Consider the following 20,678-nt stretch of genomic DNA (forward strand, 5'->3'; position numbering starts at 1 on the left):
AGTCATCGAAACCAAAACCCAGTTATTTTTTGACTGTATTAACTTCAGAATTTCAGAGGTCAGCCCTGAGACTTAAGCAAGTTCATACCACGTCTTTGAAGGGCATGCGTTCTCCTCCTGAAAGTCATTATTTTGCTACCTGACTTAGCAAACAGAACTAAGTACGGTCCAACTCTGATTTAACCTAAGCGTGTGCATAACAAACTTTCAGTTATCACTCTCATAGTTCCTTCCTCCTAAGCATCCTATAGGCAGTGCCTGAAATCAAAGTTAATGTTTCAAATTCACAATTTTTACAGTTGGAGACGATCACTGTTACATCTAAGGCAACGTTTCCTAAATTAAGTCAACCTCCATCACTACAAACTGCAAATCCCAACTGCTCGCTTCTTCCCTGACTCCTACAATAACCAAGAAAAACCCTCAAATTACAGGAAGAATCTTTTGTTTCTAAAGGCTCTGGCTGTTAACACAATTCCGCAGCTCCGCTGCAAGATGCGCAAGGATAAATAAAGCGAGTCCCAGTCTGTCAAAGGAGGAATCCAAGTAACTGGACTAACGCCAGGAGCCTGATGGTGCTCTCCTGTTTTGCTCTGTCCCACAGTTGTAAGCAATTACTGCTGGCAAATGTTTTAGTTCACTATATAAATCATTTCATTGTGGAATAACCACCTGGCTATCCTGATGTCTTACAAAGCATAGAGCAAGCAAACACACCAAGGCAGCGTTCAAGACCTTCCTTTTATGTGAAGTTTACACACGGGGGAAAATTTCAGTAAAGCGAACAACTGAATTGGGTATGAAAATGTTCTGATAAAGAGTTACTTACGCAGATTTCTTAAAATAACCATCTTGGTACAAGACTCTGTTTCAGAAGCATTACATGGCATGAGCTTCACTTAAGTGTCTTTATTAAAAAGATATGCCAAATGTCCTAAAAACATCAGAAAAAAAACCCCAACCCATCCCCTTCTTAAGCTTTAAGCTTAAGCTTTAACTTCTAAACAAAGCAGATTAATTTTCAACAGAAAAGATGACTGTCCACAAAAAACACAAGAGATTTTTTTTTTGACCATTGATATAATTAAAAAATTCTCCAATACCAAAGATTTAAAAGCTTAGTGTGTCCAGGGCAACTAAAGGAAGCCTTTAAATTTAGCAGTGCTTGTGCTCCCCAACTTTTACAAAGCACCTACCAAACAGTTATAACCACAGCTGGAAGTGGGGAGAGATCCTACCCCAGGGGCTGTCAGGGAATGACAGATTAAGCAACTGGAGCCATTACCGATTACAGCAATTTTGGCTTCAGCACTTCAAGCTACACTCTGTCTTTTAGCCCTAAAATATAGATTAATACCAATATACATTAACTAACGCTTTAAAAAAAAAAAAAACAAAACCAAACTCAAGAATTTAACAATCTCCAAAGATATTCCATTAAGGTATGAAATTTGTTAACCCAAATGGCCTGCACACGGATATTCTTTCAGTAGGAAGGGATCTACGGATACACCAAATTTCACGAGATTTTTATTTTCAGAGATAACAAGGAGAGTACCTAGAAGCTGCTGTTGGAGGGTAAAAGAGGAACTAAGGAGAATGAGTAAGACTAAGACGGGCAAATGACAGTAGTATTTCCTTTCAGATACAAAGGTGTGAAAGGACATGAAGTTACTCTCGAATGCCGCTGGATTATGGCCATCTCCTCACCGGCAATTCACTAGACAAGATTTTGAAACCACTACAAAAATCCAGCACTGGACAATTACTTGTCTCTTCATTATTATCTTACCTACGTTTCTCAAGGAACATGACAAAACATCCAAGCCTCCTGGTTATACCAGAGGAGAGAGACCTTTCAAGCACAGAGACACATGGCACCAAGAAATAAGACCTTGGCTGCTCAACCCCACTTGTGGGTTCTGACAAGTTTACCTTGGACACACAGAAACACCCCCAAGCGCAGCACAGAGTTAACAGAGATCTGACAGGATGCTACAGACAATACAAACGTTTTCTTAAAACGGGAAAGTGATTTGGCCAACCTTTCTCTCCCCTAAAGGCTCTCAGAACCTTTTTGTTACCAGCTGGATGTGTAGAGAGATTATTCAAACAATTAACACGTTACTCAACGCACAGAACCGCTCCCAGTAAGGCAGTTGCCTCAGCCACCCAGTACGGCACTGTGGCAGTACCACACAGGGAGGCAGTATCTCCCAGCCTAAAGGTGGTTCAGCCACTCCAGCACAAAAATCAAGCAAAACTGGGAAGAATGCAACACACCAGTGGGAACCCAACTAAATATTGGGCTGGGGTTCACAAGAAGTGAAATGAAGGACAGTATACTCAGAAAACCCTCTGGATACAATTAGAAGGTTTAATAGGTTGTATTAAAGAGTAATACTTCTTAGATTAGCTTACATGCAAATTTTTATTGAAATCACTTGCTACCATACAATTTGACCAGTAGCGGATATATGCTGGAGAAAAAGTTTAATCTTAGAAGCAAGCAAGTATACGAAAGGTTACTTTAACCTGACTATAGAAAGGAACAAAATTATACACGTGAAGCGAAGCAAAAAAAAAAATAATAATTAACTGCTTAAAAGTCACTTCTTGGAAGAGTTCTATCAATTCATTACAGAAATAATACTGGAAAGTAATATTGGAAACATTCCTCACGGGGCACATGGATAAACTGTGTCCTGTGCTTTGATTGTTTACTTTCATTTTAAATAGTGCTTCTTCAAGATTCAGTAATCAGAACAGCTCAAATTTAACTAAAATTTGAAACATCAAAGCTATTTTCCAGAAATCTTTTTTGCAACTGAAGGGGCTAGGAGTCACATCCTTTGCAGTGTATAAAACACTCATTCTGAGAAACACTGGGAATTCTGTAAAGTTTCGGAAGAAACAATCTGTGGGATAGTGCACGTCACTCCTATGTGCACATAAAAAAAAGCGCAATTATAAAAATAAGAAAGTATTTGTCCAACATATTAAGTGTTAGCACACATTAATACCAAACCTCTTTGAAAATCTAGATCCTTACAAAGAAGGTTACTTTTTTCCAGCCAAAAATAGACTGCCCTTACTGTCCCAAAAAAACTAGCATGAACTGCATGCTAGTACATCCACTGAAGAGCAAGTTATGCACATGTAACAGGTAAGGTTACTACTCTTAAAAAGGTATTTGAAGAGAATGCATAACAAGCCAAAATAATAAAGGCTAACTATACTTAAATACTAATAGTAATAAAGGTAAAGGTCAATCCATTTGTAAGACAACTTAGCTTCAGACAGATGAACAAAGAAGAACTCTGACCAAACAACAAAAAGCAATTCTGATAGCCTAAATAAGTTGTACCCTATCTATATCTCTAGATATGAAGACAAAAAAAAAAAAAAAAAGAAGTCTTAAGATGCTGTTCAGAATGCTCTGGGAACTGTCTGACTCTTCCTCGCGAGATCTGTGTATCAGAACTGGATGCAAAAAAGACGCTTTGTACCATGATCGTGCCCGCATCAATTATTAGGATAAAGACTGGAAGTTCAAAACATAGCAGTGGTCATATTGGCTTCAACATCTGTTCAAGAAACAGACATGTCTATTCTACACCACTGGCAACAACAAGCAACTCAGATGTCTTAAGTTTCAGTATGAAAATTGCACAAAGACGGCTGAAACCATCCTGTAGTATCAAGCTACGGCATAGGAAAATATCTCATCACACTACAGCTTACATTTTAAACTTTAAATAATATTAGCTCAAGTATTTCACTGATAGTTGAATTTAAACTATTCGATTTTAGTTAAAGGAAAACAAGGTACCTCCCCCTCACCTGGCTGTTTTTTGCTGCTGTTCGGCACTTCTCCGTTGGTCACTGGCTGTTTATTTGTGACAGTGCTGCTTCCTGACTGGCCGTTTAATACTTTAGGAGTAGATCCCAGGTTTGCAGCTATAACTGGTAACTGCTGACCTCGTTTCAGAAGCTGTTTCTGTTCCTGGTGTCGAAATCGCGGTGGTACTTCACGAGGAGGGTATCGAGGCAAGGTCTGCTGCTGCTGACTGTTGGCTGTGGCCCGCTTGGCATTATTATTAGTGCTGGTTACTGTGGAAGTGCCGTTAGAGGTGACAGGCTGAGGCTGGCTTACACTTGTCTTTGTTTGTTCTGGCACTACCCCCACCCCCAAAAAAAAGAAAGTTGGACAAAGTTATTCATAAGAACAGCAACCTAAAAAAAATTGAAGACTAAGTCAATGTTCTTAGATGTGTTTATATGTTATGTAATGGCAGCATTTTTTCTCATTCAAGTTGTAACTCATTCCCCATTAAAAGCTCTATTATCCCATAATCACACAGCTTTAATAGCACAGATCTGGAAGCAGAAATACGTCTTGCTAGCACTCCTAACAAAGTTATCTCAGTTAAAGCATGCTACTGCTAACAAGCTTTCTATAGCTTTTCCTGACAAATCAGCACTATGCCAGTTTATTTTGGCATTTAAACTTTATTTTGAAAAATATTTAAGTACTAAAAAAAGAAAATAAAACTTACTCCAACGGGAAACTTAAGTGTTACATATAGAAAAACGTTATGGTCTCGCACAAAAAGAACAAGAGGTGAACAGGACATACCAAACACATTGTTAAGATTTTCCTGCTTTATCAACCCTAAAATCCAAAGGGAAATACATTAATACCCTTAAATCAATCTGCTGCCAGCAGGAAAAGCTAATAGCACAGGTAGCCTCATACAGGGCTTGGCAGGACTGTGCCGGCATTGCTAAAAAGCCAAATGTGCAACTGCAACTCCAAATTATCTTTCAGTCTTGACAGCGCAGCCACTTCAAGGCAAGATGAAGGTCAAATAATTTGCGGAGGTCAACTGTGAGTGAACACACCAAACCCTGTAACCCGTAGTTCAACCCTGCTGAATAAAGAGAAAACCGCGACATCCTCAACACCTCCACCCCAACCAGTACTAAAGCAAAGGTGTGTGTATGGGGGTGTTCAGGTGTAGAAAACTGGTTAATAAACCAGGTTCAATGGACCGGAAGGAATACCCTCAGCTACTGGATGTGTGCTTCCTGGTGCTACTGCCATTCATCCCAACCACTATAACAGGTACGCTGTACTTCCAAGCCCTTACACTATCCATATGTTATCGTACTTTTCAAATTTCTTGGATGACATATCCATAGAGCGTGTTTACATTTACTGTGGAACTTCCCAAGATACCTCAAGAGTCGATCGTGACTGCCCTCAACACTGACTTACCGACGCGGTCAAGTCACCATCTCTACTCAGAGCTCCACAAAATGAAACTGGCAGTTTTAGACGTTACCGAAGGAAAGATAGTTTAATCCGTGCAGCATTCCTGCTGCTAACAGCAAGGGCACAGCTTGGTAGCGCAACTCCTCTGGTGACAGACATTTAAAGAGGTTCCAGCTAGCTACAGGTCTCTCCTTCCCCAGCAACACAACCCCTGTACAGCCAGAGGGGAAAAGTGACCCAGGTTAAGAACTCATCCCCGCATTTTTTTTTACTGAGATCCTATGAGAGAAGAGTTCAGGATGCAGCTCCATCAAACTGCTCCATTGGCACCTCTAAGGCGATGGCAGGCTATGGAAGAGGACTGACCCTGTGTGCTAGGAAAGAGGGAAACTGAGGCAGGCACCACCGCTCGCGACCAGCAAGGGTCTGGCTCTGCACTGGTGGGTGAGGAGGTACCCCATGACAAACAGGGTCTCAGTTACTGTAAAGCTGTACTTATTTTCAAGAATAATTTTTCAAATTGACAGCATCTAAACATATACAACTTGTGGCTTAAGAGCAGCACCCTTAAACCGTTTCCCTGCTGTGTGCCATTTAATGATTTCCCAGCGTGTCAGAAGCAGGAATATCATTCCTACATGAATGAAAAATGTAGCTTTCTGGGTCTTTTAAATATATATTTTTTTTAAACTTTGTTTAAAGAACATTTTATCATTTACTTTCAGGAACAGATTCATGTGAATACAACATAAAAATAAATGAAAACAAACTCTGTAAACTTTTGTTTAAAGAAACAATTTGAATACTGTCAATGTTACTTATGACTATAATTTTTTTAAATTTCTGCTGTAATACAGAGCTAGATACTCAGAAAAAAACACAAACATGAAGGCCTTTTGAATAAAACATCACCTAAGAATCAGCACCTGAGTTGTGTTTCAATGGAATGCTATATGTATGCTACCTAAGAGTAGAAAAGAAAAATTTGAGACCCCTCAAATTTCAAATTTCACAGGTGGCCAGATCCAGGCATTTGGCAGAAGTCCCAGGGGGAGCAGAAGAGCACCCAGCTTCAGCTGCTCCCCAACACGCTCACTCCACGGCCCCACCGTCTCCCCAGCTCTGGCACACAGCAGTGACCCAGCGCTCTCTATTTCACAGCTGACTGGAGAAGGACAGAATTAAGGAGAGGAATGGCCAAGACATAAGTCAATTTAATGTACAGAGCACAGGGAATAGAAGGTGTTCAAAAGCTATTAGATAAATTGGCAAGTTGATAAAAATCACCAACACCGTATCAGATTCCATCAATTTAAGTTGTTACCTGTATTGAAAAATAGGTAACTTGGATCAGATTCCTTGCACAATGCTTTGAGGCATGTGACAACAAATTATGATCAAAATCTGAATTTCACAAATACAAAGAAGTCTTAAACAAATCGATTTCCATTTATTCCCCTTCAAATTTCCTGGTTTTAAAATAACTGAAATAACTGAAAATGACTAAGCCTTTTGGGGAGGCTATTTTAGCAAATAGCTAATAATTTGGCAACAATTTAATGCATAAGCAATTAGCACATTGCTGTGGTCTAGGTACTGCAACAAGCTTTGAAATTAAAAAAAATTCAACTAATTCTTTACATACCACAATCTGTGTCACTACTGCCCAATTCTTAACTTTTTGCTCTATCAATATGCCTTCTGCTGCAACTGATTCATGCTAACTACTCTTTACACTTCAAAGCCCAGTTCAGCCTACGCCTGAGGTGCGCTGACAGTCATACGCCGAAAACAACCACTTTTTGCAGCCAGTATATCATTATCAAGCCAACGAAGTAGTCACACAGTACTGGCACCCAGTACTGGCACCACTTAGGGACACATACATCCTTCAGCCTTCTGCACATTGTATTTAAGCTCCCCCCCAGCCCCCCCACTGTCAGCTTAAGTGGAAAGTACACCTCTCTCGAAGGGATTTTTAATACAAGATACAATACCCCATAACATGGTCAATGAGAGAGATTCTGTTTTCTGACATTACTACTACCATTCATGTACAATCGCTCCTCTCGGATAAAGTAAAATCATTTCTATATGACATTCCACGAGACATCCAAACCGAGTTGCAAGTAGCATGCTTAGGGCAGTACTGCAACGCAGGGACATTAATACTTTACTTTCCTAATTAAAGCTACTTTAAGACAAAGTGCGTATTCTAAAAGAATCCAATGGACTTGCGGGTAATCGAATCACTGTCAACTATGAAAGAGTGCAACTAATAAACAAGCTACTTTCTGCCAAGGCAGCCCCTAAGCTACGACATGAACAGGACTTCACAGTTTAAGAAAATTCAATTTCTCATATATTCTATGCATTCATTTCCTTAGCAAATACGGTAATTCTTTCTACTGCGATCTGCAAACTAAATCGGAATCTACCTGATAAGACAGTTACACTAAAGAATACGCAGAGTTTACATTTGTATGTTAATTTCAAACTGCAATTAATCCAAAGTGCAACAGAATTCCCTTGCCTTTGCTTCCCTAAGCACCACAGAGTAAGTTTTAGTCTATACAATTTATCCCACCCAACATTTTCTGGTCCACAACTTCTCAGAAGTCTAAATAATACATTAATATTCCAATATGGCTACTATAAATTCCAACACCCCTTAATCATTATCTTAATATTTTAATTTGTTATAAACAAGCTGCTTGTTTAATAAAAGTTTGTTCTGCACAGCAGTATTTTATTTTGAGTTATATTAAGGCAGAAAGATAACATTAACAGACTTAACAGCCTATCGCAGTTAATTTACTTGACTAATAACAGCAAGTTTACAGCAACGAATATTAAAAAATGATAGATTTTCATAAAGAACAAACCTGCTGAAAAACCCACAAAGCAGGGGATGGTGAAGTTAACAGTTTACAGAGAGATTCCAAAGAAAGACGCTTCCAACTTGTGTTGCTTTCCCACTCCGCAGATTTCATTAGAAAATGGAGGAGAAGCATGGTGTCATTTTACTGCTCCAGGAGCGCTGCCTGCCAACTCCTCCTGGAGTAGGGGCCCAGTCACTTAAACTCCCCCTCCAATAAAAAAAAAATGGCAGCTGTTTGAATAACTTTAATGCAGATGGAAAACAGTTTCTCACTCGCACAAAATCAGCGTACAAAGCTCAAATCGGCTACCAAACCACACAAAGAACAGCACCAAGCTGTCATTTAAATGTTTCTTCTCGCTGCTGCTGAAGCTGACCTCTTAAAAATGTATTGTACTGCTCCCTCCCTGCATGTCATGCCCCAAAGAGTTGTCAGTGCTGGAATGCTGAAGGGCAAACAGAGGAAGTCTGGCTTTCAAGCTGACACACGTAAGATGTAGTGCTAGAATTTTCGTTGTGGAAAAATGGCCGCAGCTGTAAGCTCAGCTAGCTGATCTGGAAAATATCTAACTGTTTGCCAATTCATTAACCCCTGAAGATCCGCACAAAGGTAAGCTGTATGCCATTCCGACGGGTAATTTTAACAGCAAGCATTTGCGATTCTCTTCATTTTTGCTATTCGCTCTCAAGATTTGAAAGCTAACATAACAGTTTTTCTAATCGGTAAAAGCACAGTTAGGCAAGTGAAAAAAAAAAATCCGACAAAAAACAGAAGAGTTAGTGTATTCGGGCAATTTTGCTTCACAGAGAAGAAAATGAATAAGAAGTTTCCAAGGTGGGAACTATGAGTCAAAGATTTCAATTCCACACCCAGCTATTTTTAAAAGCACTTTCCGTTTCAGTGGTTGATTCAAAGTTTATTCTGTTCTGCAATAAAAGTACTACTTTATGCCTCTGCCTTCTACAAAGCAGGGTATTTCAGAACTGAAGACTGACAGCTGTTTTCAGCTCTGGCTCGTGCTGTTTCGCCAAGCACAAAAGCATTGGGAACAACTAACCACAACCCTCGCGTCAACATCAACATTACTGTTCAAATTTTATGAATTACTTCACTAGGGTATTATGTACATACATTAAAGCGTCTGCAAAAAGATATTTCATCTTGTAATGAAATCTCATTCTGCAGAATTACACCATTACTGAAGTGAGCACAGACAACAAAACTCAAATGTTCCTCTTAAATAGCATTTACTTTAGTGCTCGGCTTATCATCAGCTACTTGTGGCCACAGTGCGGTTTGCAGAGTCCTGTTTTAGGCAAAATTCAGGGCAAACGGATTGATTTGTCTGTCTTTAATAGCAGTGACATTAAACACGGCAAGAATACATATTTTGCCAAGCCAGAAGGAATACCACAACAATTGACGATTCCACAGTATTCTCAACAAATAAGGACTTTCAAATGACACTTCTTTTTTCCCCAAAATAGCGGTACAAGAGCACTTGGAGGGCACTTGTCGATGTACGAATTTGTTATGCTAGCTGCTGCACAAATAAACATTCCACTTAGCAACTAAATAATACATTCATCTCTAACTCCTATGAACTTTCTCTTCCCTCTTTTAATAAAACCAGATGTACAAAACTAGGCAGGTTAGAATATTTGAAATCCACAGGAATGACATACATGCATTTTTAATGACGATACTACAGTATTAAAATGCTATTTGTACCAGAAACATTTATATTAGCATCATCATTACTTCCACTCCTAAACCTGAACAGGAAAAAAAAAAAAATCAGCACTATAAACTTACTCAGAAGGTAGTCTTATAATTTTTACATGCGCACTGGTAACTACTTCAGCTGGTACAAAAGCAATTTCTACCTCAGCTAAAACAACATTTTGGAGCCATCCAAACTACGCTTAAAAACCAGAAATAATCTCCCCTACCCACCCCCACCACTTAACCAGCTACTTTTCTGGAAGAAGGAACATAATTCTGAATTATTTAGAGATCCTATACTCTTGTATTTTATCTTCAGCTCATGCACAAAATAAATTATTTACGACATTAACGCGATGGAAACTTGGAAACTAATGAAACATTAATTTGCATCCTGAACACAAGTAGGCAAAACTGTTGAAACAATGGAAGGGCTATGTGCAACATAAGCAACGTATTTGTTCCTATAGAAACTGTTGCAAAAAGTTGCGTATTTGAGTCTCATAATGTCTGTTCTTCTTCAGAAGGACTGCCAGCTTGCGTTTCTTTGACAACTCTAAATTCCTGCTAAACTTCCTGAAATACCCTTTTAATGGTAACGTAACATTAAAGTTGGAACTTAATACTTCCATCAGTAAACACTAGGCCTCCAAGGAGAGAGAGAAACAAAAAAAAAAAAGAAAAGAAAAGAAAAAAGATTTACTCTGTTCTTCAAAAGAAAAGCTTTTTCTTTCAATTGGAAGATTACCATCAGGTAGCCAACTGAGAATTACTGGCCTCCCATCTTCATGCTATTTTTAGCCAGTTGCAGCCCCGTCCCTGGTGTGACGCATGGATGCCAGTGCAGCACAAGTACGTAGGTCAAACGTTCATTCAAAATGGATGTTACTATTTACAGCAAAGTATTTTATCACTTTCCTTCTTCACTATCTTCTCAGATATATTTTATGTCCCGGTTTGAGGTAAAACAGAACCAACTTCCTGTTCAGTAATTTTATTTCTTAGCTAGGCCTCTTCTAACTCTCTGAAATTAACAGCATGTTGCATCAAAAATGGTTCGTTCTCAGTGATAAGACCGATGTTTACAGTTTGTGCCAAGGAATGGTACCCAGAGAGGCTCTTGAGTATACTTATTGCTATAACAACCAAGGTCAGCTAATTTCGTTATTTGCCCCATTGGAGGGTCAGAAATGGAAAAGCGTAGAGGGGTCCCACCTGCAGGGAGGAGCGGACAGGACAGGGGACCCAAAATTGACCAACAGGGTATTCCATCCCATCTGCCCCATGCTCAGTATAAAAGCTGAGGGGTCAAAGGGTCAGTTCTCCTCCTTCAATGTCTGACATCCAAGGAGGACCCTGTCTGTTCATCTGCCTTTGATCCCGATCCGTGGGTTCCTGACTCCAGCTCTGGAATCCAGTTCCCCCCCATCACTGAGTCCAGCCTGGGACTTCCCCAGTGCCTGCCAGTGACATCATCCTGGGAGCTTAATACGGTTTTATATATACTGTATTTATTTCATTATTTTCCTTTTTATTTTATTATTACTATTTCATTAGTTAATTTCCTCTAAACTTGTAAATCTTTTTATCTCTCCTCCTCCTCTCTGTGCACAAGAGGCTGGAGGGGAATATCTGTCACCGGCCATTGGCCAATTTGGCCAAGACCATGACTTTTTATTACTTCAGAATAAAACCAAACAGTTTCACAATTCTTTAAGCCTGGTAAATCTTAGAAGCCTTATGGCAGGAATATACATAAGAAAACAAATGCTTAGCCTGTACTTCAAATGCAATTCCATGCATTACTTGAAAAAGGGTGCTTCAAAAAACAAGTGAAGAGTATTTATTAATTATAATACTCTTCCAGTACTTTTATTAAGCATCCAATTCTGCACCTAAAGACAAATATAGAATTCCCAACTGATTTCAGCGACCAGAGTCAGACTGGAACTGCCAGGACCTACAGTCAGTCCACTGAAACCCACAGGATGGTTCCGCATATAGAACATAAACTTCGATTACTGACATCAGCTATAGGAATGGTGCCACCACTCTGTAGCCACCATGCTCTGGCAGCTCCCTCTGCCTCCAGGGATCAATACTCCACAACCAAAACATCAGCCTCCCCTAAGCAGCACGGAGAAGAACTCGCCGAGACACAGAACCCAGGCTGCCCTCGTTCCCTCCGAAGAGCATCATCACACACTGACAATCTACTGGTCCTACTCAATCTATTTTTAATTTTTTTCTCATTTAAACACACACACTAAAGTATGCACCTCACTTAAATAAACTAGACATAAATGTGTCTCCTGATACCTGATAATTCGTACTGCAGTCCTCGGCAGGAGAATTGGCGCATTTTTTACATGGAGAACCTGCCTCCTCCATTTCAACCACATGCGAACCAGGATGCTTCTTCAAACGCACACCTCAGTAACAGATACTTTCCTTTGTTTCTTTACCTCTTCTCAAGCGCAGTATGTCCTCTACCATTTTATTACCTTCATGCCAGAACAGCACTTCAAACACTTTTTGATTTTCCAGCAGTAATTGCATCTCTGCTAAGCAGGGCTTCCCAGCTCCTGTTTTTACCACTGCTCAAGTCAGTATTAAATTAAACCAAATGTTCCCAGAAAACAGGGATTCAGCAAGCACTCCACATGATCACTTATGCAATTATCATCCACTTCCCAACTAACAGGTTATGAGCTAGAATTAAAAAGAAAGTGAAAAGAATCTTTTTTTCCCCTTTATAGAAGCCGGCTGGAATGGAGATCTGTATAAAAACCACAAATATTCAGATTAACTACAGTGTTTCCAGTCTGCCACTGAACATCGAAATTACAGCTTTCATATGCTGTCATCTTGATCGTTTTGTCAGGATGAACCCTCCACATACGATAGTTAGTTAAAACTAGACATATCAATTACTTGTCTATCAAGCATTCCCAACCCCAGTTGCACTTAGAACATGTGGAAATTAAGTTTCAAACAGATCCATTGTGTGGATCTCCACATGGCCACACCTGAAGTGTTAGAGTGTCATACACTTTTCAAACAAAGCAAAAAAAGGGGAAGGAAAAAAGCAACTAAGAAAAAGAACTCGAGGCATATTATGTATATGCTGGGTGCTGTATAAGTAATTAAGTATGGAAAATAGGAAGAACAGAAGACTCCAATCAACCCTTAGCCATTACTCTTCTACTCTTTTGTGGTCACTGTTTGAAAAAGTGCAACTGAGTTTCAAAGACCCCACCTTTTAGTCTGAGAAGAGCTTTCAGGTGCCCCTTTTGATTTAACATATTTAAAAATGAAGAAATAATATACAGAATAGAAATAACTCTAAAGTAACTTACCTTTGATTTTTTGTTCAATGGCCTAGAACAAGAAAAAAAGAAGTGTCAGTGATTTGTGCAGATAAGAGAAAACCACATGTGCACGTGCCATTTCATAAAGCAACATTAGCTTTTGACTTCCTTCTTTTAAAATATTTTAGTTATTTAATTATCTACTTCAGAAGTGTCTCTCTAACCAACACATGCCTATTATTCCTTATGCCTAGAAAGCTGTTTAAACGTTACAGAAGACAAAATTAATTTGAAAGATAACTACATGAAACAGACTGAATTAAACTTGCAAATTCAGATGTTTGAAGTGAGTTAAAAACTGTGCCTGGAAGCAAGGAACCTCCAACACTTTTATTGCAGAATACGGCAGGGGAAGAGGGAGGGACCTAGAAACTTAAAGGAAGAAAATAAATGCAAAAGCTTTAAGTCTTTCGTTTCCAAGATTCAACTGGTTATATCTCTGATACGGCCAAGATAAGAGATCTATTTGAATAAAGTTTTATCACATGATAAAAGTGGGGAGAGAAACATTCCTTGTAAGGAAGCGCACCTTAATTTTGCAGTTTTAACTATAAAACATAATGAAACTAACTTCATGAAGGACCTCTTGAAAGCACAAATCATAGTTCTTCCTATCTGAAACTAGAGTTTTCTTAATTATCACTTTTAAAATACACTATTGCCAAAGCAAAATGAGATCTTGCTGTATACTACCCATTTTAATTGATGGTACCACATACATTCATAGTATGCAATAAATTTGTGGTAATACTTAAACTGTGATTGTCTATAATTAAATCCTTGAGGAGAGAGGAAGAAAAAGAGAGAGCATGTATGAATGCAAGAAAAATGTATTGATTCGCTGATTTGATCTAAGACTTGGTTAGACTCAGACATTAGCACTGTTAGGTCTGACTACTGAAACTTTATTAATGACTCTGCAGTGCCATAGCCTCATTTCTCTTTAAGGAAATCAAGAGTACATTAACAGAAAAACCCTCTTTTTCAATTTCTTAGGCTGACAAATGCAAGGATACATAGAAAAAAAATTAAGTTATACTGTCTGATACTTCAAAAAGTAGACTCTCGCTCCCAAGGAACCTTGAGCATAAGTTTTTCCATTTTTTTTTATTTATGCTCTTAAGAGATTGCTAAAAATAGCTAAAGACTGCAAAACCTCTTCTGAAGAAAATCCACTCTACTAACAATAATGCATCAGCCTCTGGAACTAAGAAAGCAAAAACAAAGCCAATGGCTGCTTACACAAACATATCAAAAAAAAAACCCCACACCACATTCATTTTCAGTTTTGCCCATCTCATCCGTGTTACCCTGACTCCTCCAATACCACCGTCCCTCTTCCTCACCTTCCAAAAGGCAGTTGCTGTGCTCAGGGCCACTACGTAACGCCACAACATTTCATTATACTCTTTATTCAACACATCTGGTTAAAAAAAATTATTTTGAAGACTTGGGAAGTTTTGTATGCGCTTCAGCTCCAGGGTACTGTATGCACAGCAGCTGGCTTTGAACCAAGTGTTCCAAACACATTTTTATATGATCGTAAAAAGGTACATGGAACACAACAGTTGGTGTCCCACGAAAGCTGCTCAGCATCAAGATGCAAGCACAGAACATACCTTCTCTAAGTTAAGTGTCATACCTCTGATTGTTTTCTACTCCTTTTAGTTCCAGTTATTAAAAAAATACAGTACATACAAAACCCAAGCACTAGGTTTTCCTTCCACAGTACCATTACAGGATGCCTTTTCAGTTCTTGCCATGCCTATACATGTGTTTTGAGCTTACTATGGAGAGCCAGTAATCTCATCCCTCTCCCAGTTGTGACCTGAGTTAAAAAATCAATTCATAGCTTGGCACTTGACCCATAAACAGGAAAATGAGACAACTTAGAATTTTTCAAAATTTTTTTGCTGTTTCTGACTATTCACAGCCCGCAGAGAGATCAGCGAAGAGAAAGGGTCATAGGATAAGGCTACTGACTTCTTTTTATACTAAGGTGCTGTTTTCTAAAAGAAAAACAAATTGAACATATTTCAGCTAGGGACTTCCAAAATACATCAAAGTGTATCAGTACTTGGTGTACGGTTAAATGCTTTAGAGTTTTTGCTAGAGAGCCTATGGTGGATAATACAAAACACTACGTTCTTAAGAGATCAAACAGAAAAAGTTAGCTTACAAAACAAAAAGAGCAATTTTGGTCAATCTGAAGCTATTCATTAATATTAAAAGAACATGAAAGGGATCCTGCCTTCCTTGTGACCTACATTAACAAGTTTTCATTTTAATCTAGGATCAAGCCATGTCTGTACTAGGACTTTTTTTTCTTTTTAACAGCAAAGTTAACTGGCAGTTGTTCGTTACCATGGGTTTTCAGAGGTATATTCTCTTTAATCTAGATCAAGTTTAAGCTTCTCCAGGAATGCAGATGAGCACTCTTGTGGCATCCTACTCTTTTTCCATAGAAGCTGCTTAAATCCCTGACACAAGAAATCCACACACTCCACGCCTTGTTACTCTGAGAATACAGCACCTGTGGCTTCTGAAGAACTGTCTAGCAGGTGCTCCATGGCAGGAGAAAGTGCAAGCAAAACTTTTAATTTTAGGCAAAGGTCTAATCTCTTCCGCTTTCAAAAAGTATTTATACTTTTATTTCTTCTAGAAACTTCACTCTCAAACATGCCTTTCAAACTCATGAAAAAACTAAATTTTGGGGGAGGAAGTCAGCTATGAAGAATCACGTGTTTAAAAGACTCAAAACAAGTAAACCAGCTCCTTTGCCATTACAACTTCTCATTTAAGAATTCCAAGAGGAAAATAAGTTATAAATTTACAACTGAGGTCCAAAAAAATATCATGCAGCTTTGCAGTTAACTACTGAAAAGAACTTCTCATTCTGAAATATGAGCAAATACCTCTTCTAGGAGTACCCCTCCAATCCTATTCCGCTTAGATTTGTTGCAAGATTAGATGTACCTAATTTTGTCCAGGTGCACAACACACACCTTCATTTAGGCCAACAAACAAGGAGAGCTGACGACTGATTTTTTCGACTGCATAATAAATATCTAGCATTAGTCAATGGAATCTCAGAAAAACTGTTAAGCAGGTTCGCTTTGCTACCACCAGTTAGCACACAAACCTGAAATGGACGTGTTTTTAAAAACAGATTTACAATTAGAATCAATGGCCACAACTAATATCTTGACAGTAAACAGGAATCCTGTAGTGTTTACAAGCATTTCTGTAACGTTTCCATCCCAAAACAGTTTTGCTGTCAATATTTTCATTTTTGCCCACCTTCCCCAATACAAATTGTCTTATGACACCTATGTTTCCATACTGAAGGATAAGAAGATATATGCAAGGATACAGTTGAAAGCCCCTGCCTTAAAAAAAAATGGTAATTTTATCCTACTAATAAATGCACTAACACTGAGGAAGTTTTCAAGCTTGAAACCGCTTCAACTGACAATCAGGAAAAAGAATGGCCATCTGAGAAGATTATTTAATCTCTGAAAAAAACTGTACAGAAAGCCAATTAAGAGCTTCAATATGCCAGTTGCCACTAAGTAACTAACAGTACTATTAAAGCTTAAAACATTCAATTAAAATGAATTAAACACTTTAAAACAGCAGCTAAAACAGTATTTACTAGTGATGAAACAAAACTAACCCATAAGCATGGGGTTTTATTTCTTGTTGTTCAACATACCTTTTTTTGAGCAGCTTCCTTCTTCTTCTTGTCTTCTTTTCTCTTTTTCCTTTCTTCCATCAACTGTTCTTCCTCTTCTTGCACTAAATCCCTGAACCACACAGTTTGTAATTAACTCTCCCAAAATACAATTTGTACACACTTAGATTCATTTTAGAACAATTATTTCACAGTGCCACAAAAGGAACTGGGGAATTTTACTTCTAATTGGATAATATTTCTATAGGGACTATGTACTTTCACTGCAAATCACAAGTGACAAAACTTTAAGAGGAGATGCAGTGTCAAGCTATGGGGAAGATTTTCTTTTTTCCAAAATTTACAATGAAGGTGTAGACATTAATTTGATTCAAAAGCCAGAGGAAATTCAGATGTTATTTACTATCTACCTGCTATTGTGAATTCGTATGACTGAGCTTTCACACATCACATTTCCCCACTGTCACATGCGATCTGCTCTGACCCAGCACAAAGTGTGACTACGCTCAGCATAAACCAAGCAGCGGGTTCCTCCCCAGCCCCACACACCCTCTTCCATCAACACTGGTGCCCAGACAGCCATGCAGCGACTTGCATCAGCTCGCTGGTCTTAAACACCACCTCTGCCAAGAAACAGCCAATATATACACATTCTCCTGCGTGAGTAGTGAGCTACTGCAACTGGCCGTGGATCTGTATGACATAAAGGACACATGAACTAGCGGGAACATCAACTGAAGAGCATGGTCAGGGCAGAGCTTTCAATTTTAGAGCACGTTAAACGAGCGACAGAACTGTAACCTGACAAACGTGAAAACAAAACCCGTTACATTAATTTAAATTCGCTTAATACAAAGTTTTACACACAAAACCAGAAGGCTTAGCAGCAACGCCACTTTCTAGATTACACTACATTTTCTTAAAAACAGAATTCAGCAAAGGCAAGACAAAAGGGAGAACATGGAGAGTATAAAAAGCAGAAAGAACTAAAGGCACTCAAAAAAACATTCACAAGCTACCGGGGTCAGCAGGAACTAATATCTCATACAAATTTGACAATAACAAAAAACCCCTTTCTTTAAGGCCATGCTTGGAGAGACGAGAATGAGAACGAATTCGACACAACCACGGCTGACAGAAAAGACTGTGGTAACAGGCAGACAAAACCACATTTGGGCTAATCGTGCAAAAAGCTCGTGACAACCGAAGATCAGTCTGTTGTTTCATACATGAGAATAAAAACAACTGCTCACAGAAAGAAGGACTGTGAAGTTTAGAACACAACAATAAACCGGAATATAAAAATAAAACAGTGGCAGCAGTTTGCTTTTTTCACAATGCTGTAAGACAGAGGGAGGAGCCTACTAATAATCTGTTATTTCAAAGTCTGAGGTTTGGAGGATAAAGCATTTTTGTGTACTAGAAAGCCTAGTTGCAAGACTCCTCTTTGCCATTTCAGGTTCAGGAATGTTTCCGAGCTCAAAAGCTTGGAAGCTTTTGGCCCACAAGCCCTAACCATATAGTCAGGTGGACAAGATTAAAAAAAATAGGTTGAAAATGTTTTTCTAGCTCTCCTGAAGCATAGATCTAGGTTACAACACACGTCCTTCCGATGTCCTGAACCTACACGAGCTCCACTGCACATCTACCCTCTTGCTGGGCAAACCACAGCCTTCAGAGAAGTCCTAATTTCTATGATACTTCAAATAGGATGTGGGAACACACTCCACACATTTTGACTAAAGGAAGAATGGAACAAATTTGCTCTTTGAGTAGCCTTCAGAGATTAGCGTAAGTCCTCTATCTGAAATGAATTCCTGTGTAACTGATGTTCTCCCAAATCTGTACACACTTACTATCCGATCAGCTGCAGCTAAAGTAACAAGAGGTGCCCAGATTCAAAGCTGCTGCAGAAAGCTCTGGACAGTAAAAATTATTAGAGTCATGTAGGTTATTTACTGTTGCAAAAGAAAAAGCCAAGGAAAAAAAAGTGATGGAAAGGAATCTACACCCTGATTGTGACATAAAAAGCACTGTTTTTATCTTTGCCATGCTTTTCACATATAAGCAAGCCAGAACAGGAGAAGAGATTTTATTATCCAATTACTTTGAATGTATTAAAAATCTTCTTTAAATAAGTTACCCTAATTTGATAACACATGGTTGCACATACATTATCAAAAGACACCTTGTTATACAAAAATTTGTGGGGAAAATGAACAACGTCAATACTGGGCAGCTAACGAACGGTTTGCCTCTGCCTAGAAAGACTGGGCTCTTTTTTAATCCCGAACTACCCGCAACTACAAACCTCCAGTTTCAAATAAGGTAATTATATACATGTCAGAAGCAATGACAATTCAATACAGTAAAACACTAGACACGCCATAAGTATTAAAACTTTCATTACTTATTTAGTTACATAAATAATCAGTTAATTTACTTTTAATGCAGTTCACGTCCCTTTCAAAATGAATGCAGGCATCAGTTTTGGTTTGGGTTTTTTTTTTTTTTTCAATTTTTTTTTTTTTAAATCCACATGTGACTTCCAGTTCCCAGTTGCCCAGTTCCACTGTGGCAAATTCATATAACTTCCACACTTTTTAATTAGACAAAACAGCACTCTTTTGCCACCCGCCTCTCATTGTAGGTAGTACCAAGGTAAGTAATACCAAGCAGCAGCTCATCAGGTCTTCTCTTTATGGTAGCCAGCGACTTACTGTATTTTGCATTCTGCGTAATGCTGCCATTCTTTTGGAAGAGGCGAGTACCACGTTGTTGCTGCCCATTTGAGTTCTACCTTTAAACTTTAAAACTGCTCTTTTCTCCTGTGGTGAGATTCTTCAGCAAGATGTTGAAAGTGGTTCCCCTCCCAGAAGGGACAATGCCATATGAACAATACTTATATTTAAATTTCAAAGCTTGTGGCCACTTGGCTATTATTAGTTTCAAACAAAACGAGATACGGTAGTACTTTCACATGACATTCATTGTGGAAGAAAAAAAGCCAGCAATGCTTAAAATATTTACAGGGTACAGGAACTTCTGAGACTATTAACATTAGCACGCAAGACAATCATATGATTGCATTTTGGGTAACTGAAGCATTTTTCTCAAATGTACTTTAATTACTATTAATACTGCCAGACAACAGCTATACTTGATCTACATGGTAAAAATCAATTTGTCTGGAGGGAGGAAAGTTTTATATTCACAGAATTAACAAGTATTTCTTTATTTAATTGTAAGTATCTTCTCTGATTTCTCCCTGTAAACAGAAAACCTTTGGAGCATGGCTACATGTATCTGTACGGCAACCAATACAAACAGAAATCGGTTTTCATCCCTACTTGACTTGATCTTTGTTCTCACTGCAAATCTGATTCCATTCTCTACTCCTATCTTTTCCCAGTGCTCCCTTCTGTTGGAATAACACTGATTTATTGCATATCCAGCATCCCTTTTCTCCTCTACCACTTTTAGCGTGACTGTTACAAGTCCCCATCAACTCATGCCGCATGTGTTAACAAAAGCCGTCTGACACTGCAGGTATTTACCAGAGGTAGAGCAGCAGCTTTGACAATGAGCAGCCAAACAAAACCAGTATTCTTTCCACCATACATATACAGTAACGTACTAGACAGACCACCACTTTAAGTTTCCACAGACCAAATTCTGTCTTTTAAGACTTCCTAATAACAGAGAGCAAGCACTGGTTATTTCTCTTT

The 20,678-nt window shown here is 38.7% G+C and overlaps 1 protein-coding gene across 8 annotated transcripts in view; it reads right to left on the reverse strand.

The window, feature by feature from the left end:
- TNRC6A (trinucleotide repeat containing adaptor 6A) overlaps positions 1–20,678 on the reverse strand; it is an 86,142-nt gene that overhangs the window by 24,227 nt on the left and 41,237 nt on the right. For 7 of the 8 annotated variants that reach the window (XM_063345229.1, XM_063345226.1, XM_063345228.1 and 4 more), the window contains 3 exons: positions 16,972–17,062; positions 13,245–13,266; positions 3,844–4,179 (listed from right to left, as the gene is read on the reverse strand). In XM_063345229.1, coding sequence (XP_063201299.1) covers positions 3,844–4,179; positions 13,245–13,266; positions 16,972–17,031 — 418 coding nt within the window. In that variant the 5' untranslated portion in view covers positions 17,032–17,062. The remainder of the gene's footprint in view (positions 1–3,843; positions 4,180–13,244; positions 13,267–16,971; positions 17,063–20,678) is intronic. The other variant, XM_063345230.1, reaches the window with a different exon arrangement.

This window comes from Chroicocephalus ridibundus, chromosome 8 (assembly GCF_963924245.1).
Source record: "Chroicocephalus ridibundus chromosome 8, bChrRid1.1, whole genome shotgun sequence".
In the NCBI taxonomy this organism is placed as follows: domain Eukaryota; kingdom Metazoa; phylum Chordata; class Aves; order Charadriiformes; family Laridae; genus Chroicocephalus; species Chroicocephalus ridibundus.